The sequence below is a fragment of the Lates calcarifer genome, unplaced genomic scaffold, assembly GCF_001640805.2.
Source record: "Lates calcarifer isolate ASB-BC8 unplaced genomic scaffold, TLL_Latcal_v3 _unitig_1979_quiver_622, whole genome shotgun sequence".
NCBI classification, from domain to species: Eukaryota; Metazoa; Chordata; class Actinopteri; family Centropomidae; genus Lates; species Lates calcarifer.
Window position 1 is genome coordinate 36,514 of NW_026115892.1, and position 20,782 is coordinate 57,295.

At 44.5% G+C, this 20,782-nt stretch overlaps 1 protein-coding gene across 3 annotated transcripts in view; it reads right to left on the reverse strand.

Moving 5' to 3' along the window:
* Window positions 1–20,650, reverse strand: part of LOC108891503 (cGMP-dependent protein kinase 1) — a 38,790-nt gene extending 18,140 nt beyond the window's left edge. For all 3 annotated transcript variants that reach the window (XR_007809940.1, XR_001962320.2, XM_018688661.2), the window contains exons 1-3: window positions 18,745–20,650; window positions 13,119–13,285; window positions 3,930–4,043 (exon numbers count right to left, since the gene is read on the reverse strand). Coding sequence is in view for 1 of the 3 variants with exons in the window: in XM_018688661.2 (XP_018544177.1) it covers window positions 3,930–4,043; window positions 13,119–13,285; window positions 18,745–19,064 (601 nt within the window). In the remaining 2 variants the exon portion in view is untranslated. The remainder of the gene's footprint in view (window positions 1–3,929; window positions 4,044–13,118; window positions 13,286–18,744) is intronic.
* Between the last annotated feature and the right edge of the window lie 132 nt (window positions 20,651–20,782).

The following is a 20,782-nucleotide window of genomic DNA, read 5'->3' on the forward strand; positions in this document are numbered from 1 at the left end:
TCTAAACCTGAAACACATCAGCTCCTTGAACAAAGGACTGAAGACTCAAAACTATAAAGCTGATCAGTTTGAAGTATTGATCTGAAACTGATGTGAGATCAGTGGAAACAAAACACTGCAGAGGACAGTAAAGAAACACAGTAGAGGACAGTAACTGTCTGAGGACAGACGTTGTGGGGACGTGTCTCCCTGAAGGAACGTCCTGCTCTAACAGACCAATGACTGGTTCCACGGGTACAAAGATCCACCGTGTTGCTCTGAGGGAGGTCTCACTCTGATGAAGTCAGGAGACAGAGAAGGATCAGGTTTCTCTGGAGGCCGGAGACATCACACCTTCACAATGATGCAGGTTCGATTCCCCTGACGGCCCAGGACAGATAACACTATAACTCTATGTTCTCAGCATCGCAGCAGGTGGAACAGGTAACAGAAATCAAACGCACCTCTGGGGCTGAACAGACTCAGAGGAACGAGATGAGGCTGTGATCAGTGTCAGTGTCAGAAAAGAGTGAATTTATTCTGATGCTGTGAACTGATGAGGATCAGTGAGAGTGGAGGTCTGACTCAGCTGAAGAGTCTCTGTCTGCTGTGACTCACCTGGAAATATCTTTTTAATATCATCTTTATGATGCTGGAGCTGAGAGGCTTTTTAAACCTCGACACAGTTTCTCTTTATAAAAAGTCCACGCCAGAAATAATTTATATTATATATACTGAACTAAAATCCAATCTCCAGAAGTAAGAAGCTAATGTTAGGCTATAAACCAACTACACCACGGTCACATGACGTCAACGTCTCCACACTAAGCTTCCAACTGGTCATTTCATTTAGCTCTGAGCTCTTCTACAAAAGCCTTTCTTCTTAGAAAGTTAGTGAGAGTTTGAAAGAGCGTGAGTAGAAACACAACGAGGCTGTAAAGGTGGACTGGTGAGTAGATGGGTTTTCATGTTAACGTCCCTGACAACGTCTGTAGTCTCATTTAGACACTCGTTAGCAACCGCCTTTTTTAAGACACGGAAAAGCTTCAAACATCAGGAGTGGGGGATTTACTGACCCATTTTATGTCCGAGAATAAAACCTGAAAATGTCTTGAGCTTGTGTTAAAACCACAGACCTTATTTCAGACATTTAACCAGAAACACACTGACTTTGGGACGAGGGAACAGGAAGTGCTAATATGCTAACATGCTAACTGGCTTCCCGGTTTTAGGATCATTCCTGAACCACTCCATTAATTTGATGGATGACCTGAATTAAACAGTTTCTCCATAATAATTCAGAACAGATTGTTCCTTTCCCTCAAAATGAAATTCACACTGGATGAGATCCAGTGGAGCTGGACGACCAAACCCTCATGTTGAGGATCATCTCTACAGCTACGATCCACAGCGGTCCCCAAGACTGAAGACGGAGCATCTGAGGGGTTGTGCACTGTGAGTTTGTCCCCAAGCACCCGACTGTCAGAAACCAGTTCTACTGCATCCATCAGATGTTCAACACGAACGACCTCAACCAGGTGCTCCAGATTTTTTTATATTTTATTTTTTTTATGGCTAATTTGTCTGTTAATATTCAAGAGGTCTGACCATATAAAGCAACTACAGGACATATGTTTTAAACAGCCATGTAACAGCCTACATTCAAACAACAATAAACATTATGATCCAACAGATGTCATTTATTTAAAGTAGTCCGGATGACTGAGACATCTGCTCAGACATGTCTGAAATTACACATCTCACCTCTGCTAGAAACATAAGGCTAGAAACATAAATCAGGTCCCAGTGGGGTTTTAATGAGATGAGCTGATCACATCAGGAGGTGCGGCTCATCAACCAGACTTTCTGCATTACTGCAGAGTACTACAGAGTACTGCAGAGTACTTTACAGTACTACAGAGGAGCTGTTGCAGTACTATCTGTTGTGGAAACATGCAGCTTTTGTTTGGTCATTACTTTTTATTTCTCGTTGCTTTATGGCCTGCTGTCTGTTGCTACGGAGATACCAAGTGTCTCCGTAACCACGGAAACAACAGGAGACACTCGACAGCTGCGAACACGATCAGCTGAGAAGAGTTTAATGTGCTGAGGTGAGTGTGTGTTTCAGGTCCTCATCACAGTTCAGTGGTTACGGTTCATGTATATAACAACTGTCCAGTGTGTGAGCATCAGCGAAGGTAAAACGTGTGTTAAAGGTCAGCTGTGAGGACCAGCCAGAATATCCTCTACACAGAAGCACATATTGGCAGGAAAGTGGCAGCTGCTAGCAGCTAACCCATCTCTTTGCCTGTTGTATTTCCAAAAAGTGAACATGGTGGAAGCTGTTGTGTCCCGGGATGACAGAAAAGTTGGGGATAAGCAAAGGGGAGAGTGTTTTATCGGATTCTCAAAGATCCTGAACGACTGCTTCTGTAGTGATCATATCAGGTACAGAATCCAACGCTTCCTAACTTTAATATCTTGGTAATTTTATTGCTTTTATTATGATTTCTATTTTCATAAAAGACATTTTTAGACCTGTGATTTTGTGGAGCTAGCCTGTTGGACGAGGGACAGTTGATCAGGTAGTTGATGTTTGGATGCTGCAGGTCTGGAACATTGTCCACTCCGGCTGTCTGATCTATCAGGTTTTGCAGTTTATCGTTGCAGATTTAAAGTGTGACGTGAACTCTGCACTGGTTCCATTCATTTTGTGCGCAGGCTTTTCCTGTCAACATGGCGGTGTAAACAAACCAAGTCATGTGACACCGGAGGCTCTATTACAACTACTGATGCTACTAGTGATGCTAATTATACAAGCAGGCCTATTCTATTTTTAAAAGAGTAATCTTTAAATGCAGCATTTGAACAACTGATTTTTCATGTTTGATCTTTGTCTCAGTCCACTAAACTTTCTGACACTCTGTAGCAGCCTGTGTGTTAGCACGATGCTAAGCTAACTGTTATTTAACTAAAGTCCAGAGATGGACACTTGACTTCTTGACGCAGCAATATAAACTTGTCGAGTCGGGTGTTTTCTGTTTTCATGTTAACAGGTTTTAATTATTCAAATGCAGCCGTTAATCCAATGCTGACCACTCTGTGCTGGGGAGTAGAAGCAGAGAGTGAGAGCAGATAAACTGCAGCTGGAGCCGTGTGTTAATGTGAAGATAACGAGCAAAGAGCTTCAGCAAACGGAAACAAATCCCCTCGAACCCACCGCTGTTGCCAAGAGACGCGGATGCCAAAACTTAGCTTATTGGCTGGGACCGGATGGTGTTGCCTGGCAACCACTGCTTAGTGAGCACTCTACCAGGAAGCCATGACAAAAAGTTGGAGGTGCACAGACACAGAGACACACAGACACACACAGTGCTGTCAGTTGTGGTTGATGTTTTATCGGTTGTGACTGCAGCCTCGTTACTCCCACTCCTCCTGCCGACTCGTCTCTTCTCCTGAACTCAGATCAGTTTCCTCCACACAGTTAACGCTGCTGCTGAGTTTCTGTCAGCACAAGAAAAACTTCCAGCTGTTGGTTTAGAGCCAATTATGTGAAATACTTTTTGTCTGGAGACGGTGACGGTCATTTGTCCAACTCAAAGAAAATACCTGAGAACCTCTGATCATCGTGTTTGGATATCAAGAAGAAATCTAAACTTTGCCTCTTTAAATGTGTCAGTGTCAGTTTGTTTGTCCTGGTTTCAGTTTCATTAAGAGAGAGCACATTAATTAACACTGACATTTAACAACATCAATGAAAATGTGCTCAGATTAGCACAACAGCTAATTTAGCTCCGTCATCCCAACACGATTAGAAACCTGTTGTCTTATTAATCACTTTGCTCCTCTGCTGTAAACTTCTACAAACTGCTCCTTCAAACCAAATAACCACAACATGTTTGGGTGTTTTATGAGGACACTTTCCAGTAACACACTCTCAGTGTACTCACTCCTGACAGTGGCTGTCCTGGTGCAGTTGTAGAGGATGGCCAGCTCTCCGAACACTTTGCCCGGTCCCATCGTGCATAGCTTCATCCCCTCTTTAGTCACCTCCACCTTACCCTCTGGGCGAGAGACAGTCACACACAGTGGGACACAGAGAGAGAGAGTTAATTTTGGAGAATTTAAACAACAGGAAATCAAGTCAGTAAATCCCCCACTCCTGATGTTTGAAGCTTTTACGTGTCTTTAAAAAGGCGGTTGCTAACGAGTGTCTAAATGAGACTACAGAGGTTGTCGGGGACATTAACATGAAAACCCATCTACTCACCAGTCCACCTTTACAGCCTCGTTGTGTTTCTACTCACGCTCTTTCAAACTCTCACTAACTTTCTAAGAAGAAAGGCTTTTGTAGAAGAGCTCAGAGCTAAATGAAATGACCAGTTGGAAGCTTAGTGGTGGAGACGTTGACGTCATGTGACCGTGGTGTAGTTGGTTTATAGCCTAACATTAGCTTCTTACTTCAAACATCAGAACAGTGGTGTTCATCTGAGAAGATGATCTGATCAACTAAACTTGAAGGATCAGAAACTTTTAGTTGCTCACAGTTTATTTTCTGGAATAATCCAAAACACTATGAAAAAATCCCATTGGCTTTTTGTGGAGGGAACCAGGCTGATGCTGACTTCAGGACTGGACCACAGAAACACATCATCTTACATCTTACAGTTTTCGAGGGAACCAGGGAGAAGCTAACCTCAGAGTTGGACTACAAAATATAAAATCATTGGAGTTCCCCTTTAAACCAAGACCATGAACGCCTCACAGGATCACAGTAAGTTAAAAACCAACAACAGACACAGAGGGGGACTGGTTGGAGGAGACCGGGACCTAATGATCTGGACCACATGTTAATATGATCTGACAGTTTATAGATATGTTGGTTTGATAGTGAATCTGACCATCTTCATGTTTCCTCTGAAACACAAATGAACTGAGAATAAATCACATCTGAGGTGTAGAAGAATTAAATCAGCAGCAGGAGCAGATCAGTTCTGCTGCTTCACGTCTGTTTTTATTCACAAATCTGATTAATCAACGTCTCTGCAGTGAGTGTGTGTGTGTGTGTGTTATTGTGACTAATGGGAACAAATGTGTTTTGTTCTTCTGCGTCGACACATTGGAAACAAAATAAACCTCTCAGACATGCTTTTTATTTATTCTATTTCAGTGCTGGATTACACTCACAACACACACACAGACACACACTCTGGCCACCTGTCATTTCCCCTGCCTTTTGTGTGTGTGTGTGTGTGTGTGTGTGTGTGTGTGTGTTTGTGTAAAATGGAAACTAGAAATGAGGAATTTTGAATATCAAAGATTTTCTGTTTTCATAAGAGGACAGAAACAGACCTGAGTCACTCATTAAATATAACTTTATATAACTGGGCAGGTTTTTCAGTTGTACATATGCATATATGTATTTACATACTGTGTGTATATATGAAGATGATATATAGGATGATGATGAGGATGATAATCTATCACCAACAGACAGAAGAAGTGGCTGATATGAAGAAATCCTACCAAAAGGCCGGACTGAAAGGCAGCACAGCAGCACTAATCATGGCAAGAACAGGCACTTAGCACAAGATCAATAGATGCTAGATGGTCTACCACAGCAGACAGGAGCCCCTGAGACAGCTGGATGGAACCAGGTGGCTGGTAGAGTGTAGAGGAACATCACAGGTCAGAGTGGAAGACTCCACCTGAGGTGGTTGAGAATGACTGAGCTAAGATCTTGTGGGACTTCCAGATCCAGACTGACGTGTTGGTCAACAAACAGCAGATAGATGTAGCGATCCCAGCTACAACTGACAGGTGAGGTGGGACATATCAGGCAGCGAGTGAAGTTGAAGTTGATGTAGGAAGCAGAAGGATTTGAGCAGCTTTGACAAGGCCTGTGATGGGGAGATGATGATGTGACAGCATCTCCAAAATGGCAGCTCTTGTGGGATGTTCCCAGTCTGCAGTAGTCAGGACCAAACAAAAGTGGTCCAAGGAAGGAATCAGAAGGCGACAGGGTCAGGGCGACCAAGACTCACTGATGCACATGGAGAGCAAAGGCTGTGTATTTGTCCCAACAGAAGAGCTTCTGCAGCTCAAACAGCTGAAACAGTTAATGCTGATTCAGACAGAAAGGTGTCAGAACCACAGAGCATCGCAGTTAGTCGTGTAGGGGGTCAGGATACCCACATTGACCCTGTCCACCACCAAAAACACCTGCAATCAGCACATAAGCATCAGAACTGGACCACGGAGCGATGGAAGAAGGCGGCCTGGTCTGATGAGATGTCTCTCATCCGAAAGGCTTCCTCAGATCTGAAAACCAGTTGCCTTTAGCACTTAAGACTACCGTGACCTGGATGACTGAGACCTTTCACAGACATGTGCTTTCCTTTGCTTACCTGGGGAAGACATGGGAACACTACGACACACATTATGACGATGCACTATGGGAAGAAGACAGTGAAAGCAGTGTGATGCTTTGGGCAACGTTCTGCTGGGAAACTTCGACGTTCTTGTGGATGTCATGCACCACCTTCCTAATCGCTGCTGACCAAGTAGACCCCGTCATGGCAAACAATATTCCCTCATGGCAGTGGCCTCTTTCACACTGCAAAAATGGTTCAAGAATGGTTTGAGCTCACGGTGTTCTCCAGATCCAGAGAGTTCTCCAGAGAGTTCAATTCATAGTGTTCTCCAGATCTCCAGTTGGAATGCTCTGGAAAAACAAGTCTGATCCATGGAGGTTGCACCTCACAACTTACAGGACTTGAAAGGTCTGCTGGTGCCAGATAGCATAGCATACCTTCAGAGGTCTAGTGGAGTCCATACCTCAACAGTCCAGGACTGTTCTGGGCTGTATAAATACATGACAATGAATCTGAGTCCATGTAGCCAAATGGAGCTGCAGATCTAGAATAGAAATATACACATTACATACAATATCTGAGATTAAACAGTTTGTGTTTGTGTGTGTTGGTGTTGTCATCAGTTAATCGTAGACCTGAGACGTCAGATAGTGTTTGACATTTGAAGACGCAGCGTTTCTGACATTTCAGATCGAATATTGATGAAGATGGATTCATCAATATCAACTGGAAATGTCAGAGTGATCAGTGCAGCAGTGACTCACAACAAACACACAAAAACAACATGAAGACACCTGCACTGACTGTCCTCTCTGTAACTGATATAATCTGGATTCAAGTCAAAACTGAGCAGATTCAGTTCCATGGTGGAGGAAGCCTGAAGACACAACTCAGGGCAGAAAAACAGTTTTCCAGGAAAGGAAATAAATCAGCTGTTTAAGTTTAATTCTCTAGAGAAGATGAAGAGTCAGACAGAAATAAAACATTAGTAGTTTGTTGTCAACTGTTGCTAACAACGGCTAGTCTGAGATACGTCTGAATCAGTTCACCTTCACTGAATCAGACTTTATTGCCAAGTAAGTTTGCACATACAAGGAATTTGTCTTGGTATATCGGTGCTAAAGGACAATTATAGTAAAGAAAAGAGCGAAGAGCAAGAAGTAAGAACTATATTTACAAGGAACATAAATATACATAATTAAAAAGTAAAGTGTAAAGTGTAGAGTGCAAAAATGTTAGAAGGTGGCAGTAATTGTGTGTGTGCGGGTGGGGTGGGATTATAGTCTGTGACGGTCTGCGTGTGTGTGTTGGGGGGGGTTATGTCTTGTTAAGGAGCCCAGTTGCAGATGGGAAGAAACTGTTCTTGTGGCGTGAGGTTTTGGTTTTGGGGAACCGCAACCTCCTGCCAGAAGGGAGTGTCCTGAAGAGTTTGTGACCAGGATGGGAGGGATCGGCCATGATCTTTCCTGCCCTCTTCAGGGTCCTGGAGGTGTCCAGGTCCTGAAGAGAAGGCAGGTTACAGCCGATCACCTTCTCAGCAGACCGGATGACACGTTGCAGTCTGCCTCTGTCCCTGGCAGTAGCAGCAGTGTACCAGATGGTGATGGAAGAGGATTAGGATGGACTCAATGATGGAGGTGTAGAAGTGCACCATCATTGTCCTTGGCAGGTTGAACTTCTTCAACTGCCGCAGGAAGTACATCCTCTGATGTACTTCCTTCTGATGAGCTGATGTTTAGCTCCCACTTGAGGTCCTGGGTGATGATGGTCCCCAGGAAACAGAAGGACTCCACAGTTCTGACTGGGGAGTCACACAGGATGATGGGGGAGGGTGAAGCTGTGTTCTTCCTGAAGTCTACAACTATCTCCACTGTCTTCACAGCGTGGAGCTCCAGGTTGTTTTTACTGCACCACATGATCAGCTGATCAATCTCCCTCCTGTAGGCGGACTCATCCCCCCAGGGATGAGCCCAGTGAGGGTGATGTCGTCAGCAAACTTCAGGAGTTTGACAGACTGGTGACATGGTTTAATGTTCCAGGTTTGAAATGTGAACGTCTTTTTAACAACGATCTGAAGAGTTTGTGTTAAACACTCCACCCCTCCTACACTCCTGAAATATAAGAAAATCACCAATTATTAGTTTCAGGAGATAATTATCATCTTATATTCTATATTATAATACAGTTCCTAGTCCTGCAAGATTTTAATTTTACATTTCAAATGAAATTTAGTTACTGTGGCAACGAGAGATTTTATTTTTGCAGAATAAATCCAAACTCTGAGATCTCAGTTTGATTTCATTCTTTCTTCATTAAATATCCTCAGATGAAACAAACCGTGAGTCGATCGAGTCGTCGGGATCAATCAGTGCTTAGCAACACACACAAACAAACATTAATTAAGCCCCCCCCCACACACACACACACACACTGAGCAGATGGTGGTGATCATTAGGTTGAATGGTGAGATAAACACACACACAGTATCTGCTGCTGTAATGATCGTTAGGTTAATGACACACACACATTTGAATTTCATAACGTCAGGGCTGCATCATCACACACAGACTGTACAGAGAGAAACTGGATAACGAGTCTGAGTCCGACTCACTTCCAGGTGAGCGACAGCATCACAGAAGCAGATTGTAGAGTTTGGAAAAACGCCCGAATATCTGACTTCAAAACACGTGGCTTCCCCTCAGAGAGGAGGAGGAAACCAGTGGATGAAGAAATGAAAAGTGAAGAGACGGAGAGACAGAGTCAGACTGTGACCAAACAACAGATCAGAGAGAGACCTCCTCCAGTTACACTCGACTCCGTCTTTGTTGCTGTAAACTGACACACACACACACACACAAGCACTTTAAAGAAATGAATTTGCATCCACTCGACTGACGCAGGTTTTAAAAAGCGATTAAAGCAGCTGGAAGCTTTCAGTCGCTCCGACAGCTCAACAGCAGGAAACAGGAAGAGCAGGAGTTTCACAGAGTCTGTGTACGACCTGGACAGAGTTCACCTCCACCTCCACCCTCCTACACTCCTCTCTTATCCTTTCCTTCTTTCCATCTGTCCTCTTGCCTCCACGATCTCCCCCCTTCTCTCCATCATCCCTCCCTTCCTTTCTTCTCCTCTCTGTGGTCTCACCTCCTTTTCCTCCTCCCTCACTCTCAGGTTTTATCTCCTCTCCCCTGTCCACTCATCCCCTGTTCCATCCTCCTTTCCTTCTCTCTGTCCTCACTTTCTTCTTCCTCCCATCTCTCTTTCCTTCCATCCTTTTCCTCACCCTGTCTTCTCATATCTCTCTCTCTCCCTCTTTGCCTCCTCTTTCTCTCCATTGTTCACTTCTTCCTTCTCTCCTCTATTTGTCAATCATCATCTCCCTGTCTCTTTTCCTCCTTCTCCTCCTTTCCTTCCATCTTTCAAAGTGACCTGCATCCTTTGCTCCCTCCCCCTCTCTTTTTCTTTTTCATTCCCTCCTTCCTTCCTTTACAAAACGATTCCAAATTTCCAAAACTGTGGAAACATTTGAAACGCCAAATATGGTCATCCTACAAGTTGCCATGCCAACCGCATCCACCAGAGAGCTGTGTGTGTGTGTGTGTGTGTGTGTGTGTGAGTGTGTAGTGTGTGTCCTGTCTTTTACATAATGAGACAAAACTGCTGCATCTGTTTCTTCCTCACAACACAGAATTAATGAGCGTCATATTTATAACACACACACACACACACACACTCTCTATCTATCAATCTTCCTTGTAGTCTGTTTTTAGGAATCACTTCCTCTTCCTGTGACAGAAGTCGTTATATTAAGCCGCCATCTGCCCCCCACCCCCCAAACACACACACTCTCTCTCTCTCTCTCTCTCTCTCTCTGGATGTTGATCAAATCAGCTTCTTCTTCTCTTCTTGTTTTACTCCTGAACGTCGTCGTCTCTTCAGTGAAACTAAAAATCTTTTCGTTGTGATTGGTCGCCCGCAGGGTTTTCCAGCTCGTGATTGGTCGTTCAGTTCTGCTGGGAGGACGGAGCCGAGAGAAACGATGGGCCCAAAACTCAACACCTCCTCCACAGTTTCCACATCGAGGCTCCGTCCACACTGACACGTTTTAATATTAAAACTAAAGCTTCGAAGTGAGATCAGGAACGCATCTTTGGCTGAGTGGCAGGTGATCGTGTCTGTCATCTCCTCGTGCCTCTGGGAGTTTGTCGGGTGATAACCTGTTCTGAGGTGTCGTCAGTGTTGACCATTCGATGCGTCAGTCCCTGATTGGACTCAGCTGAAGCTGAAACTACAGGTGTTATAATGACTTAAAACTGACTGACAGTGTCAGCAGCCCGGCAGGAGAGACTCAGCTGATGTTTCTGGTGTGAGCCTGGTGTCTGAAGTTTCAGAGTCCTTGAACCGGAGACTTCTGGAAACGCTGCTGGACCTGTTTTAGTTTGAAAACTCAGATCACATGACCTGATCTCAGGCTCGACTCTCGGTGGTAAATGCAACATGGAGGAGCTGATGATGATAACATCAGCTGATGATGTTTGCAGTATTTTCTGCAACTAAACAACCAACTGCAGAGTCGACAATCTACTTCCTGTTTATGGACGGAGCTCACTCTCTCTCTCGCTCTGTCTATTTATCAGCAGATCTGAAGCTCGCTCGCCCACCAGAGAGACTGTACTGTTGTAATACCTATTTTAGGACTGACCCACTTACTCCCAGGTGGACTCACACACACATTACTATCACTCGTACAAACACACTGAACAAATGAATCCATCAGTCTCTCTGAACCTCGCCTGTCCAAACCAGGCTCCATTCAAAAATGATCCGTTTTAACGTTGATTAACACAAAATGACCTGAAGTCACTTTCATATAAAATCAGACAAAAAGATATTTTCTATCACGAGGACGCGCTCAGAAATTCAGCATGGGTGTAATCTGCCCAGCAGCTTCTGCTTAGGTATAAATGTCATCAGTTGCTTCACACTGCTCGCTGCCACCCACCGGCACGGAGGATTGGCCATCTGGAGGATTGTTGTCGAGCCGCTGTGAGTCCAGAGTCACAGAGACAAAAAGATTCAAAATGTCTGACTGCTGACAGGTTTGAAGGTCCTGTCTGAACGGCCGTGTGATGATAGTAGATGACACAAATGATTACTGAAACTATTTTCTTTTAAACCACGAAGATGATTACCTAAACTAATTCAATCCACTTCCTTAAACTGGACAAAACTCTGAAGGTTCTCTTTATATAAAGTAATAAAACTTTAAACAGATAAAACACAAACACACTGGTTAAACAGTCGTCCGACTGCAGCTTCAGTCCAAACACACCAACCTGTGATCAGTGGGTGGATCACGTTACTGAACAGGCTTCTTATATAACACACTAACAAAAGTAAATACAGGAGAGACAGAAATGCAAATCTAGACCTTTTTTTTATATATATATAAAATTTTAACCAGAATCATCACTATATATCACTACCAGACTCCAATCCCACTAACAGATGGAGGCAGTGGTATTCCAGCAGTTCCTGGTTAAATTCCTGTTTTTGTCAATGGAGTCTGGTAACCACAACCATCAGAAGACCAGGTAATCACAGGAGACCTCACATTATTTCACCACCCCTGACCAGAAATCTCCTGTGAGCCCTGTTGTTTCAGAGATGATCGACTCAGTCGTCTGTACATATAGATCCAGGTCTTTACACCAGCACAATTCTCCCACATCCACCGTCTTTATTTACCATCTGATGCACCTCAGACTTCATGTGGTCGTAAAGTTTTTCTTCACTTGACAAAGCTAAAATAAGAAATCTGAACCTGGAAACAGATCAAACTGAGGAACTGGAGATGCAGCACAGAGACAGAGGAGGAAAACTTCATGTGAAGCTTGGTGTTTGAACAGAGGTGAGCGGCGTTCAGCAGCCTTCAGGCGTTCTGACACGTTATGCAACACACCACGAGTCTCACACGTTCCTGGATGAAGACCAGTAAGCTGAGAAAGCTGCATCCTAAAGGTCGAACTGAGCTCCAGGAAACTTCAGCGACAACTTCACACACTTTTCTTAGTTTCAGCTGAAATGTCAGGAAGAAAAACCCGGAGCAGCTTTCTCATTAAAAAGAAAAGAAACCGCCTCAGTTTCCAGGTTACTTAGTGACCTAATTTTATTTCTATGACCATAAAACCATCCAGATTTGTTTTTAAACAGCCAAAAACTGGAATAAAATGAAATTAAGATTCTCAAAAGTAAGAGTCAAGAAGGCCCATCAGGACTCCAAGACAAATAACTGATGTAAAACCTCCAAACCTGAGTCAAACACTAAAATAAGTTTGATTCCAAAGAACAAGTCCCGGTCGAAAAACCCTTGGATCCAAGTCAAAATAAAAAACAACCTCTTGATCAAGAACCAAACCCATCAAGACCAAAATAAACCTGAGTCCAAATAAAACCCTCTTGACTGAGACACATCCAGGACAAAAACCCCTCAAGGCTGAGACAAGACCAGGTCCACAACACACCAATGAAGACAAGTCTGAAATCCTAAAGACCTGAGACAGTCATGGGTCAGAAAACCCTCTTGACCAAAACAGATGTGGGTAAAATAAAACCCCAGCTAGAGACAAAAAACCCTCAAAACCAAAAGTGTCCAAATCAAAAACCTTCAAGGCCAAGTATGACAGACCTGAAAAACCCTGAAGACCAGAACAACTCAGACTTGAGACTTAAGTCAAGTCCAGATTTGAGTGGTCGTCTCCTCACCTTCCATCACGAAGACCAGCGAGCCCACGTCGCCTTCTTTGATGATGCAGGAGTCTTTCCCATAATCCACTGGGTACATGCAGTCCACAATCTCCTGGATCTGAGACAGCTCCAGGTTCTTCATGAAGTCATTGTCCAAGATGGCCTCCTTTATCAGCTCCTTCGACCTGAGAGGAAGAGAGAGGACAAGGTCATCACACCTCCAAATCTACACCCCACCTGAACACCTGTTGTTGCTCTGTGTACCTGTGGTTTTTAGGTTCGATCTCCCTCTAACTGAGTGATAGTCAGCAGCTTAAACTGCTGGAATCAGACCCAGAGAGTTCAGAGTGATGCTGAACTGTAGATCAGTTAAAATGACTCAAAAGTCTTTCCTCCTTCCTGCTCCAGAAGGAGAAGGGGATTATGGGTAATATTTTGTTCAGTTGGATCTCTTTGTTTTCTGCTGTTGAGAACAACAACAGGATGGATGGACTTCCATTAGCTGGAATAGGACATGATGATAATGATCTACACACACACACAGTCATGTTGTTATCACACAGTGAAAGACAGACTCAGTGTTTCAGCCTCAGGTGTCGTTTTCTCTGCTGGTTTGACTCAGAGCTTGTAAACTCTGACTGAAGCAGTTAATGTGTGTGTGACCAATCAGAAAAGGACAAAGAGCCGGCCCATCCAGCTCAGGGTTTTCATGACTCAGTCAGGCACTTTGGTCCAGAGAGAGATCTCAAAATCAACAGACGGACAGTCTTTCTTTAATTCAATAAGGACAGATCAAACAGAAGTGAAGAAGAAAATTTATTGAGAGAGTTTTGGAGATTAGACCATCGATCTGAAGCATCTTCATCAAGCGAAGGCTCATATGAAGAGATAGTGCTCTTACAGTGGTGAGGGTGATTCATCTCTGAGAGGAGACAGAAAATACATAATGAGAAACACAATGTACAAATCGATCAGGAATCAGAGAGAGGGATGAGGAGCCGTGTCACATGGGAACAACGTGTTAGGATGTTTGATGTAAAAGATGGATGGAATGTTAGAGGCCGACAAAGGCCTGAGAACAGACATCAATATGACTGCAGTACTAAAACTGACCCCAGACAAATCATTAGGGCTGGAATGACGAGTTGATCTAATCGATGACATAAAAACGAAGATATGACAGCGTTGATGTTCACCCCTAATTATGGTGGCTGTCGTTCCAGCTGTTAAATGAGACTTTAACCCAAAAAGCCAGATGTTCAGTCACTGTTTAAACAGAGACCTAATAAAATGATTCTGAGCAGGACTGTTGTGCACAAGCCTCTGAAAAGAAAACATCCTGAGGCTCTCTGACCTCAAAATGACAAGACAACATTGTGCATACGAGCTGTGATCAAAAAGCTCGGAGATGATCAAACAGTGTGCAGCACAGACATCTGGACCTGGGTTACATGTGGGTTTGTGATGAGCAGAGTTGAAGTTTGTGAGGATCTCTGTTGACAGGACAACCCAATCTTCATGTGGAGGATCATCACCGGGAACCGAGAGTTGAATCTATGCTACGACCCAGTGACCAAACATCAGCCTCCAAGACTGAAGAAGGAGCACCATGCTCGTCCTTTTCTTCGACCTTTGTGGGGTTGTGGACCATGGATTTGTCCCTGAGCGCCAGACTGTCAACACTGAGCTCTACTGCACCGATCTGAAGCATCTGAATGAAGACGTTCAACACAAATAACTTGAACTGTGGTGCAGCAGCAGCTCGGTGCTCCAACAACCAGCCCACTCAGGACTTCCAGAAGCCTGAGGGAGGTCTGGGTGAGTGGTGTATCACTGCAGAAAGTGACCACTTTGAAGAGGAAACTGAGACGACTAAACACCTGTGAGAATCCACCCTGATACTGGACCCACTGAAGTTTGATCTGACTGTAAACTCAGCTTTAACAGGCAAGAGGCTGCTGACTGATCTGTATACACAGTGGTAAGGTGTTGTTCCACCATGAGCCTCCATCTTCACTGGTCCTTGGCAAAAATATATTCCCTCAGCTGGAGTTTGGATGATGGTGGAGGAGAGCACTTTGTCACTGTCTTTATATTTTCTGTGTGGAACCTGGAGGAGGCTACAGCTGCATTTCACTTAGAGAAAATAAAACTGAACCTTGATCTCAAATATTTCAGCCACAAAGTTTCATGTAAGTTTTCTTCAGACTTTCACTCATTGTCTTTGCTCAGCCTTTCCTGCACTGAGACATTAAATAAATCACATATCAGATCTAAAGTTCTGTTTAATCATTGTCTTCAAAGCAAATTGCTGTAAATTCTCAGTAACTGTGTTATAATCTCACATCGACTCTCCTGCTGTCAGATATCTGCAGTATGGGTTTTAGGAGAGAAGAAACTCCTCCTCCTCCTAATGTGGACAAATGAAAAGCAGCTGAGCCGCTGTCATAAAGCCCAACACTGAGCTGTATGAGTCAACCATGGTCGAGCCCCATAGAGACTCAACAGAGAGAGAGAGAGAGAGAGAGAGGAGGATATTACAGCAGAGCCAAAGGTTTCCTTCCTGTCAACTCAATAAAACAGATTTTAATTGACATGGACTGAAAGAGACAAACAGAGGGAAGAGAGAACAACAAATAACTCTGAATATCAACAGTCCCAGCTGTCGACCAGATCACACACTATCTGATGTGAAACTGCAATTGATCTGAAAACAGCTACAGTTCAGACAGAGTCCAGGTCCAACAGGAGCCTGTTTACACCTGATTATTAAAGATTTAAACATCCAGAGCTCTGTCTGCAGATCTGTCTTTTTATTGAGTCATTCCAAACACATTTGGTCTGACCTACTGAAGCTGCTGCAGAGAGAGGAGCTGGAACAACTCCAACATGGACTGAGAGACTGATGGTGACGGACAGGTCTGAGCTCTGGATTGTCAATGAAGGGTTGGTGGACTGAGTCTTATAGACTGATGCAGGAGGAGTCTAGACTACAACTAGGGATGTGCATTTCAAGAAATTTTGTTTTGATGTTTAATTTGTTGTTATGTTACCAAAAACTGCTATAAACAGGAACATTAGCGAGTGTTCACTGTTGTTGATGTGAGGAGCAGCCATCTTGGATTCTGATGTTGGGGTTGGTGGGGTTGTTCCGACTTTCTGAGTTGGAAATCCTCAGGACTTCAGGAGACGTTCAGGTTCAAACTTCTGACTAGGAACTCAGAAATTTAGACTTCAGAGAAGAACTGGAACGCAGCAATAAAGGCAGCAGAGCCTGAGGTTCTGAATCAACCCAAACAAATTAACAAACCAAAGCTACGACACATTAACCAGGCATCAGGCGTCATCAGGCACCAGGCATCATCAGGGTCGTGGTTGTTATTTCACAGCATCGCAATGTTTATGATGAGTTTTGTTTTTTCTTAGCTCGACCAAACTTCTCCTTCGATTTCTCCGACAGCTCAGTTTAAGCTGTTAAACTCTAACAGCGCCCCCTGCTGGTCGCTGACACACAGTGAAAATCAAGACACAGAACATCACTGACCTTAACGTACGATTAAATCTCACGTGATTGACAAAGTTCTTGGAAATCAATAATCGATCATTGATTAATTTTTCCCTAACCAGAACCAGAGCTGCTACTTCATGATGGATGCAGCTAGTTAGTTTGGAGGCAGCTGACAGTTCTGTCTGAGGCTGCAAAGCACCATGGGAAACGCTGGCACATGAGAGATAACTCTGCTGTAAGGAGGAAAGAAAGAGACACTTAAAGGTCTACCTGAGAGACGAGTGAGAGTTTTATTTTGTCTGCTGAATGAGACGAGCGCTGAGAGGATCTGTTAGAGAGGGATTTTATTTTGGTGAGTCTGCAGAGGAAGAAATATGCCCCAATATCTGCATGTAAACTGGACTCAGGAGGAAAGAAACACCAATGAAGACACACTGTGATTGGATGGAGGGAGGGAGGAGGGGTGAAGAAGACACTGATGTTATACTGTATGAGTCATGGGGGGGGCAAAACAGACGACAGAGGAGCTGACGTAAAAGAAAAAAAAAACAAAATTACTAAAAACAAAGAAGCAACAGAAAGAGGACTCATATATTTCAGAAAGAGGAGAATGGACAGAGACTCTCAGATCATTCCAGCCTCCTGTGTTATAGAAGCATCACCTGACGAGGGCAGGTGAGACTCTGCGACAGGAAGAGGAGAAATGAAATCACCTCGAGGAAAAAAAGCTACAAACAGGAAACAGGCTCCCTCCTTCACCTCGATGTCACTTTGACTCATACCACCACCTAAACACTGCAGTAACTCCCCTGTCGTACATCGTACATTCACAAACCTCACATGTTCCCTGAATACAACCAAATCTCCTGATACAGACCAATAATGTGTTTTTCTTTCTGTCCATGGCAGCGATAACAACCAGTGTGTTCTTAGTCTGTGTGGTCCTCCCACACACACACACACACACACACACACACACACACACACACAGGCAGCTGACAGGGTTTCATTTAACATCCCACCACTTCTCGCTGTCAGTGTCCTGCTGCTTGCCTGTGTGTGTGTGTGTTATTTTAAAACATGAATAAAAGTATTACAGTAGAGTGTGTGTGGGCTGTGAACTCCCACCAGCTCTCTGCTGTCTGCAGAAACGCTCCATAAGCATTTTCATCTCAGAGCAGACGAGTTAATGATCAGCTGAAACTCAACTGTCACAGATCTGCTGCTGAGACAGAGGGCTTTTATTTTGAAAGTGAGGTCTGCCTGTCACACTGAGAAAACATCTTCCTTTAGTTTTACCACTGAAGTAGAGACATCGTTACTGTGAGTAAAAATTAAATCATTTAGAGTAGAAACAATGGAAACACCATCACTGACAGTAGAAACATTGTTTCACTGGTAGAGGGAGGAGCTCAGTGCTACCAGTAGAATAAAGTGAATGTCTGAATAAAGTGAAGTGGAGGTTGGGAGGTTTGGATTTCCTGCTGTCTGCTAAATGAGAGAGGGAGGAGGAGGACCACCTGCTGCACAGGTGAACACTGCACAGGTATCACTCACTGACTGTGTGGGAGTCACTGAGGCTGAACTGGAACGTCAAGGTTCAAACCCAGGGAACATTTCTCTGCCTCCTGCTTCAAAGACTGATCATAAACCCAGACGTTACAGAGCAGACGTCAGCTGATCGAACTGTAAGTTCAACGACTGAAGTGAAAACCAGCTGAAGTGTCTGACAGACGATCGTCGGTCACTGCTGATAAAAACCTCAGGGTGCTCTGGATCTGAAACATCACCGCAGAGAAAAGAGGAAACTCTATGTTCAACATTCAAATATCTGAGTGAGGGTAAATGGTTTCACCTGTGCCAGGTGGAGCTCTGCTAGCAGGACCCCAGCCTCCACCCATCTGCCTGCTTTTAATCAGACTTCTACTACAGCAGAGTTCAAACACCTCCACCTCCAGACGGGGTTCCTGAGCCTGGTCTGACAGCCGGTCTGCTGTCTGCTCTGTGTGACGGTGTTTCTACTGTCACTATAAATTATTTAGTTTTTTACTCACAGTAACAACGTCTCTACTTCACTGGTAAAACTCCTAAACATTAAAACGTTGGTGTCAGTTTTCAGTCGTAACGTGGACTTACTCTGGACTCTTGGGGTAGAAGGGCAGGGTGACGTGGCTCAGGGCGCTGATATCACAGGCGGTAGGCTCTGCGGAGATGGCCTGCCTCTTGCTGCGGTGCTGGTCCGGCTGAAGGACGAGGCTCTGCTGCTGGGCTTGGACCTGCTGGGCGGTGGCAGGCCGGATCACGGACCGGTACTTGTCGAGCTCATTCTGCAGCCGCTGGATCAGCTCATCCTTCTGATCCAGCTCCAGCTCCAGCTCGTCGATCAGGGCGTCTCGCTGCCGCAGCTCCTCAATCTTCTCCTGAAGGGCATACTGAAGGTCCCGCAGGGTGCCCATTGGTCCTGTGGGGGGGTCCTGAGGAGTTCTCAGGGTTACTCTGGATTTTTTGGGGGTTCCTCTGTTGTCCCCAGATTTCCCCTGAATCTTGGGGTCTGTATACGGATCCTCAAAGTACTAAAGTCTTGGGGTTCTCAAGGTCTCCCGCTGTCCTCAGATTCTGTTAGGGTTTTGGGAGTTCCCAGTGTTGGGAACATCAAAGTCTATAAACATAATCCAAGTCAAAGTCTTTGTGGTTTGTAGAGCTCATAATGGTACTTCAGTTCCCTCCTGAGGCTCCAAGGACCTAAGCGTCCCCTTACTTTGTTCAGAATTCCTTACATCAGTTCTCAGGGTTCCTCTAGGATCTAGATCAAAGTTTACCAAACACTCTTCAGGTACTTTAGAGACTCTCTGAGGTTCTTTGGCATTCTTCAGTTTCCTCCAGGTTCTCAGTAGTCCCTGAATTTCCCGGGTCTCTGTGGTTCCTCTAGAGGTTTTAGAGGGTTTTTAAGGTTCCTCCAGGATTGTTTATTTTACTAAGAGATCACCAGAATTTCTTTTAAGGTCCAAAAGGTTCCTCTGGGGTTTCAAGGCACAACAAGGAGGAAAAATGTGATTTTAGAAAATACCTTCAACTGGAAAAGGGCTGGTAAATAAGATGAAATAACTGGTCCTCAGGGCTCTGCCCTCGGCTCCTCTTAATTAAATTTCGGTTTGACAGAAAGTAGAGTGAATGAGGAAACTTTCAGCTCCACCACGGTTTCCTCTCCCCCAGGAAAAACTGAAAACACAATAATGTGAAAGAAAAGTGAGTAAAACTAATCTGAAAGTGAGTCTTTGGAGATTAAATCCACAGGTTCCGGATTTTTCACAATAAAGGCAATTAATGTCATTGGATTGGAAGAAAACTACAGAATTTCTCAGACGTGCAGAGCCAAAACAGAACCTTGAATTTATTCCTTGAAGAGTTTTACAGCGGAGCAAAAACCTCCAGGAGAATCCAGGTGAGAGCTGATTCGGAACATTTTAAATCAAACACTGAAAACGTCCTCCAGCTGCCGTCGCTCGGAGGCTTCGTCAGGTGGCGGAGGAAAAGTAGAAAACGTGACTTTAAAAATCCGCAGAGCGACGAAGTGAGGAGGGAAAGTGGCGTGAAGGAAGCTGCCGTGATTTCTCCTAATGTCAGACGGAAGAGCCGCAGGAATCCGGATCACATCAGCACCTCACTGCACTTTGATCCTCCAGTCAGAGACCAGATGCTCACAAACCGCGTTTCTATATTTAAATTCCGAAAACGAAGCCAGCTCCTGCCTCAAGTGAGTTTCTCCTCCGTGATTCGTGAGTTTGAGGCAGGAGAGGAGAGCAGGAGGTGACCGGTGGAAAACAGAAGCTGCAGATCCTGAAGGGATGAACGAGACGATCCGGGCTGAGGATGTGGATCCACCGATCTGATCCGGTTTAATCACCGTCATTAGTTTAATCAGTTTAGAGCGGAGCAGCAGGAGGTTTACGGAGGAGTGAAGCGACTCCACCGGTGCGTCCAAAAGTTGGTCTGCCTCAACTCCTCCTCCTCCTCCTCCACCTCCTCCTCCTCCTCCTCCATCTCCTCCTCCTCTCCTCCTCCTCCTCCATCTCCACCTCCTCCACCTCCTCCACCACCTCCTCCTCCTATCTGTCTGCTGACCTGGTTCATTTATCATATAAACAAGAAAATCACCTTTAAATCTTCAGTCTGA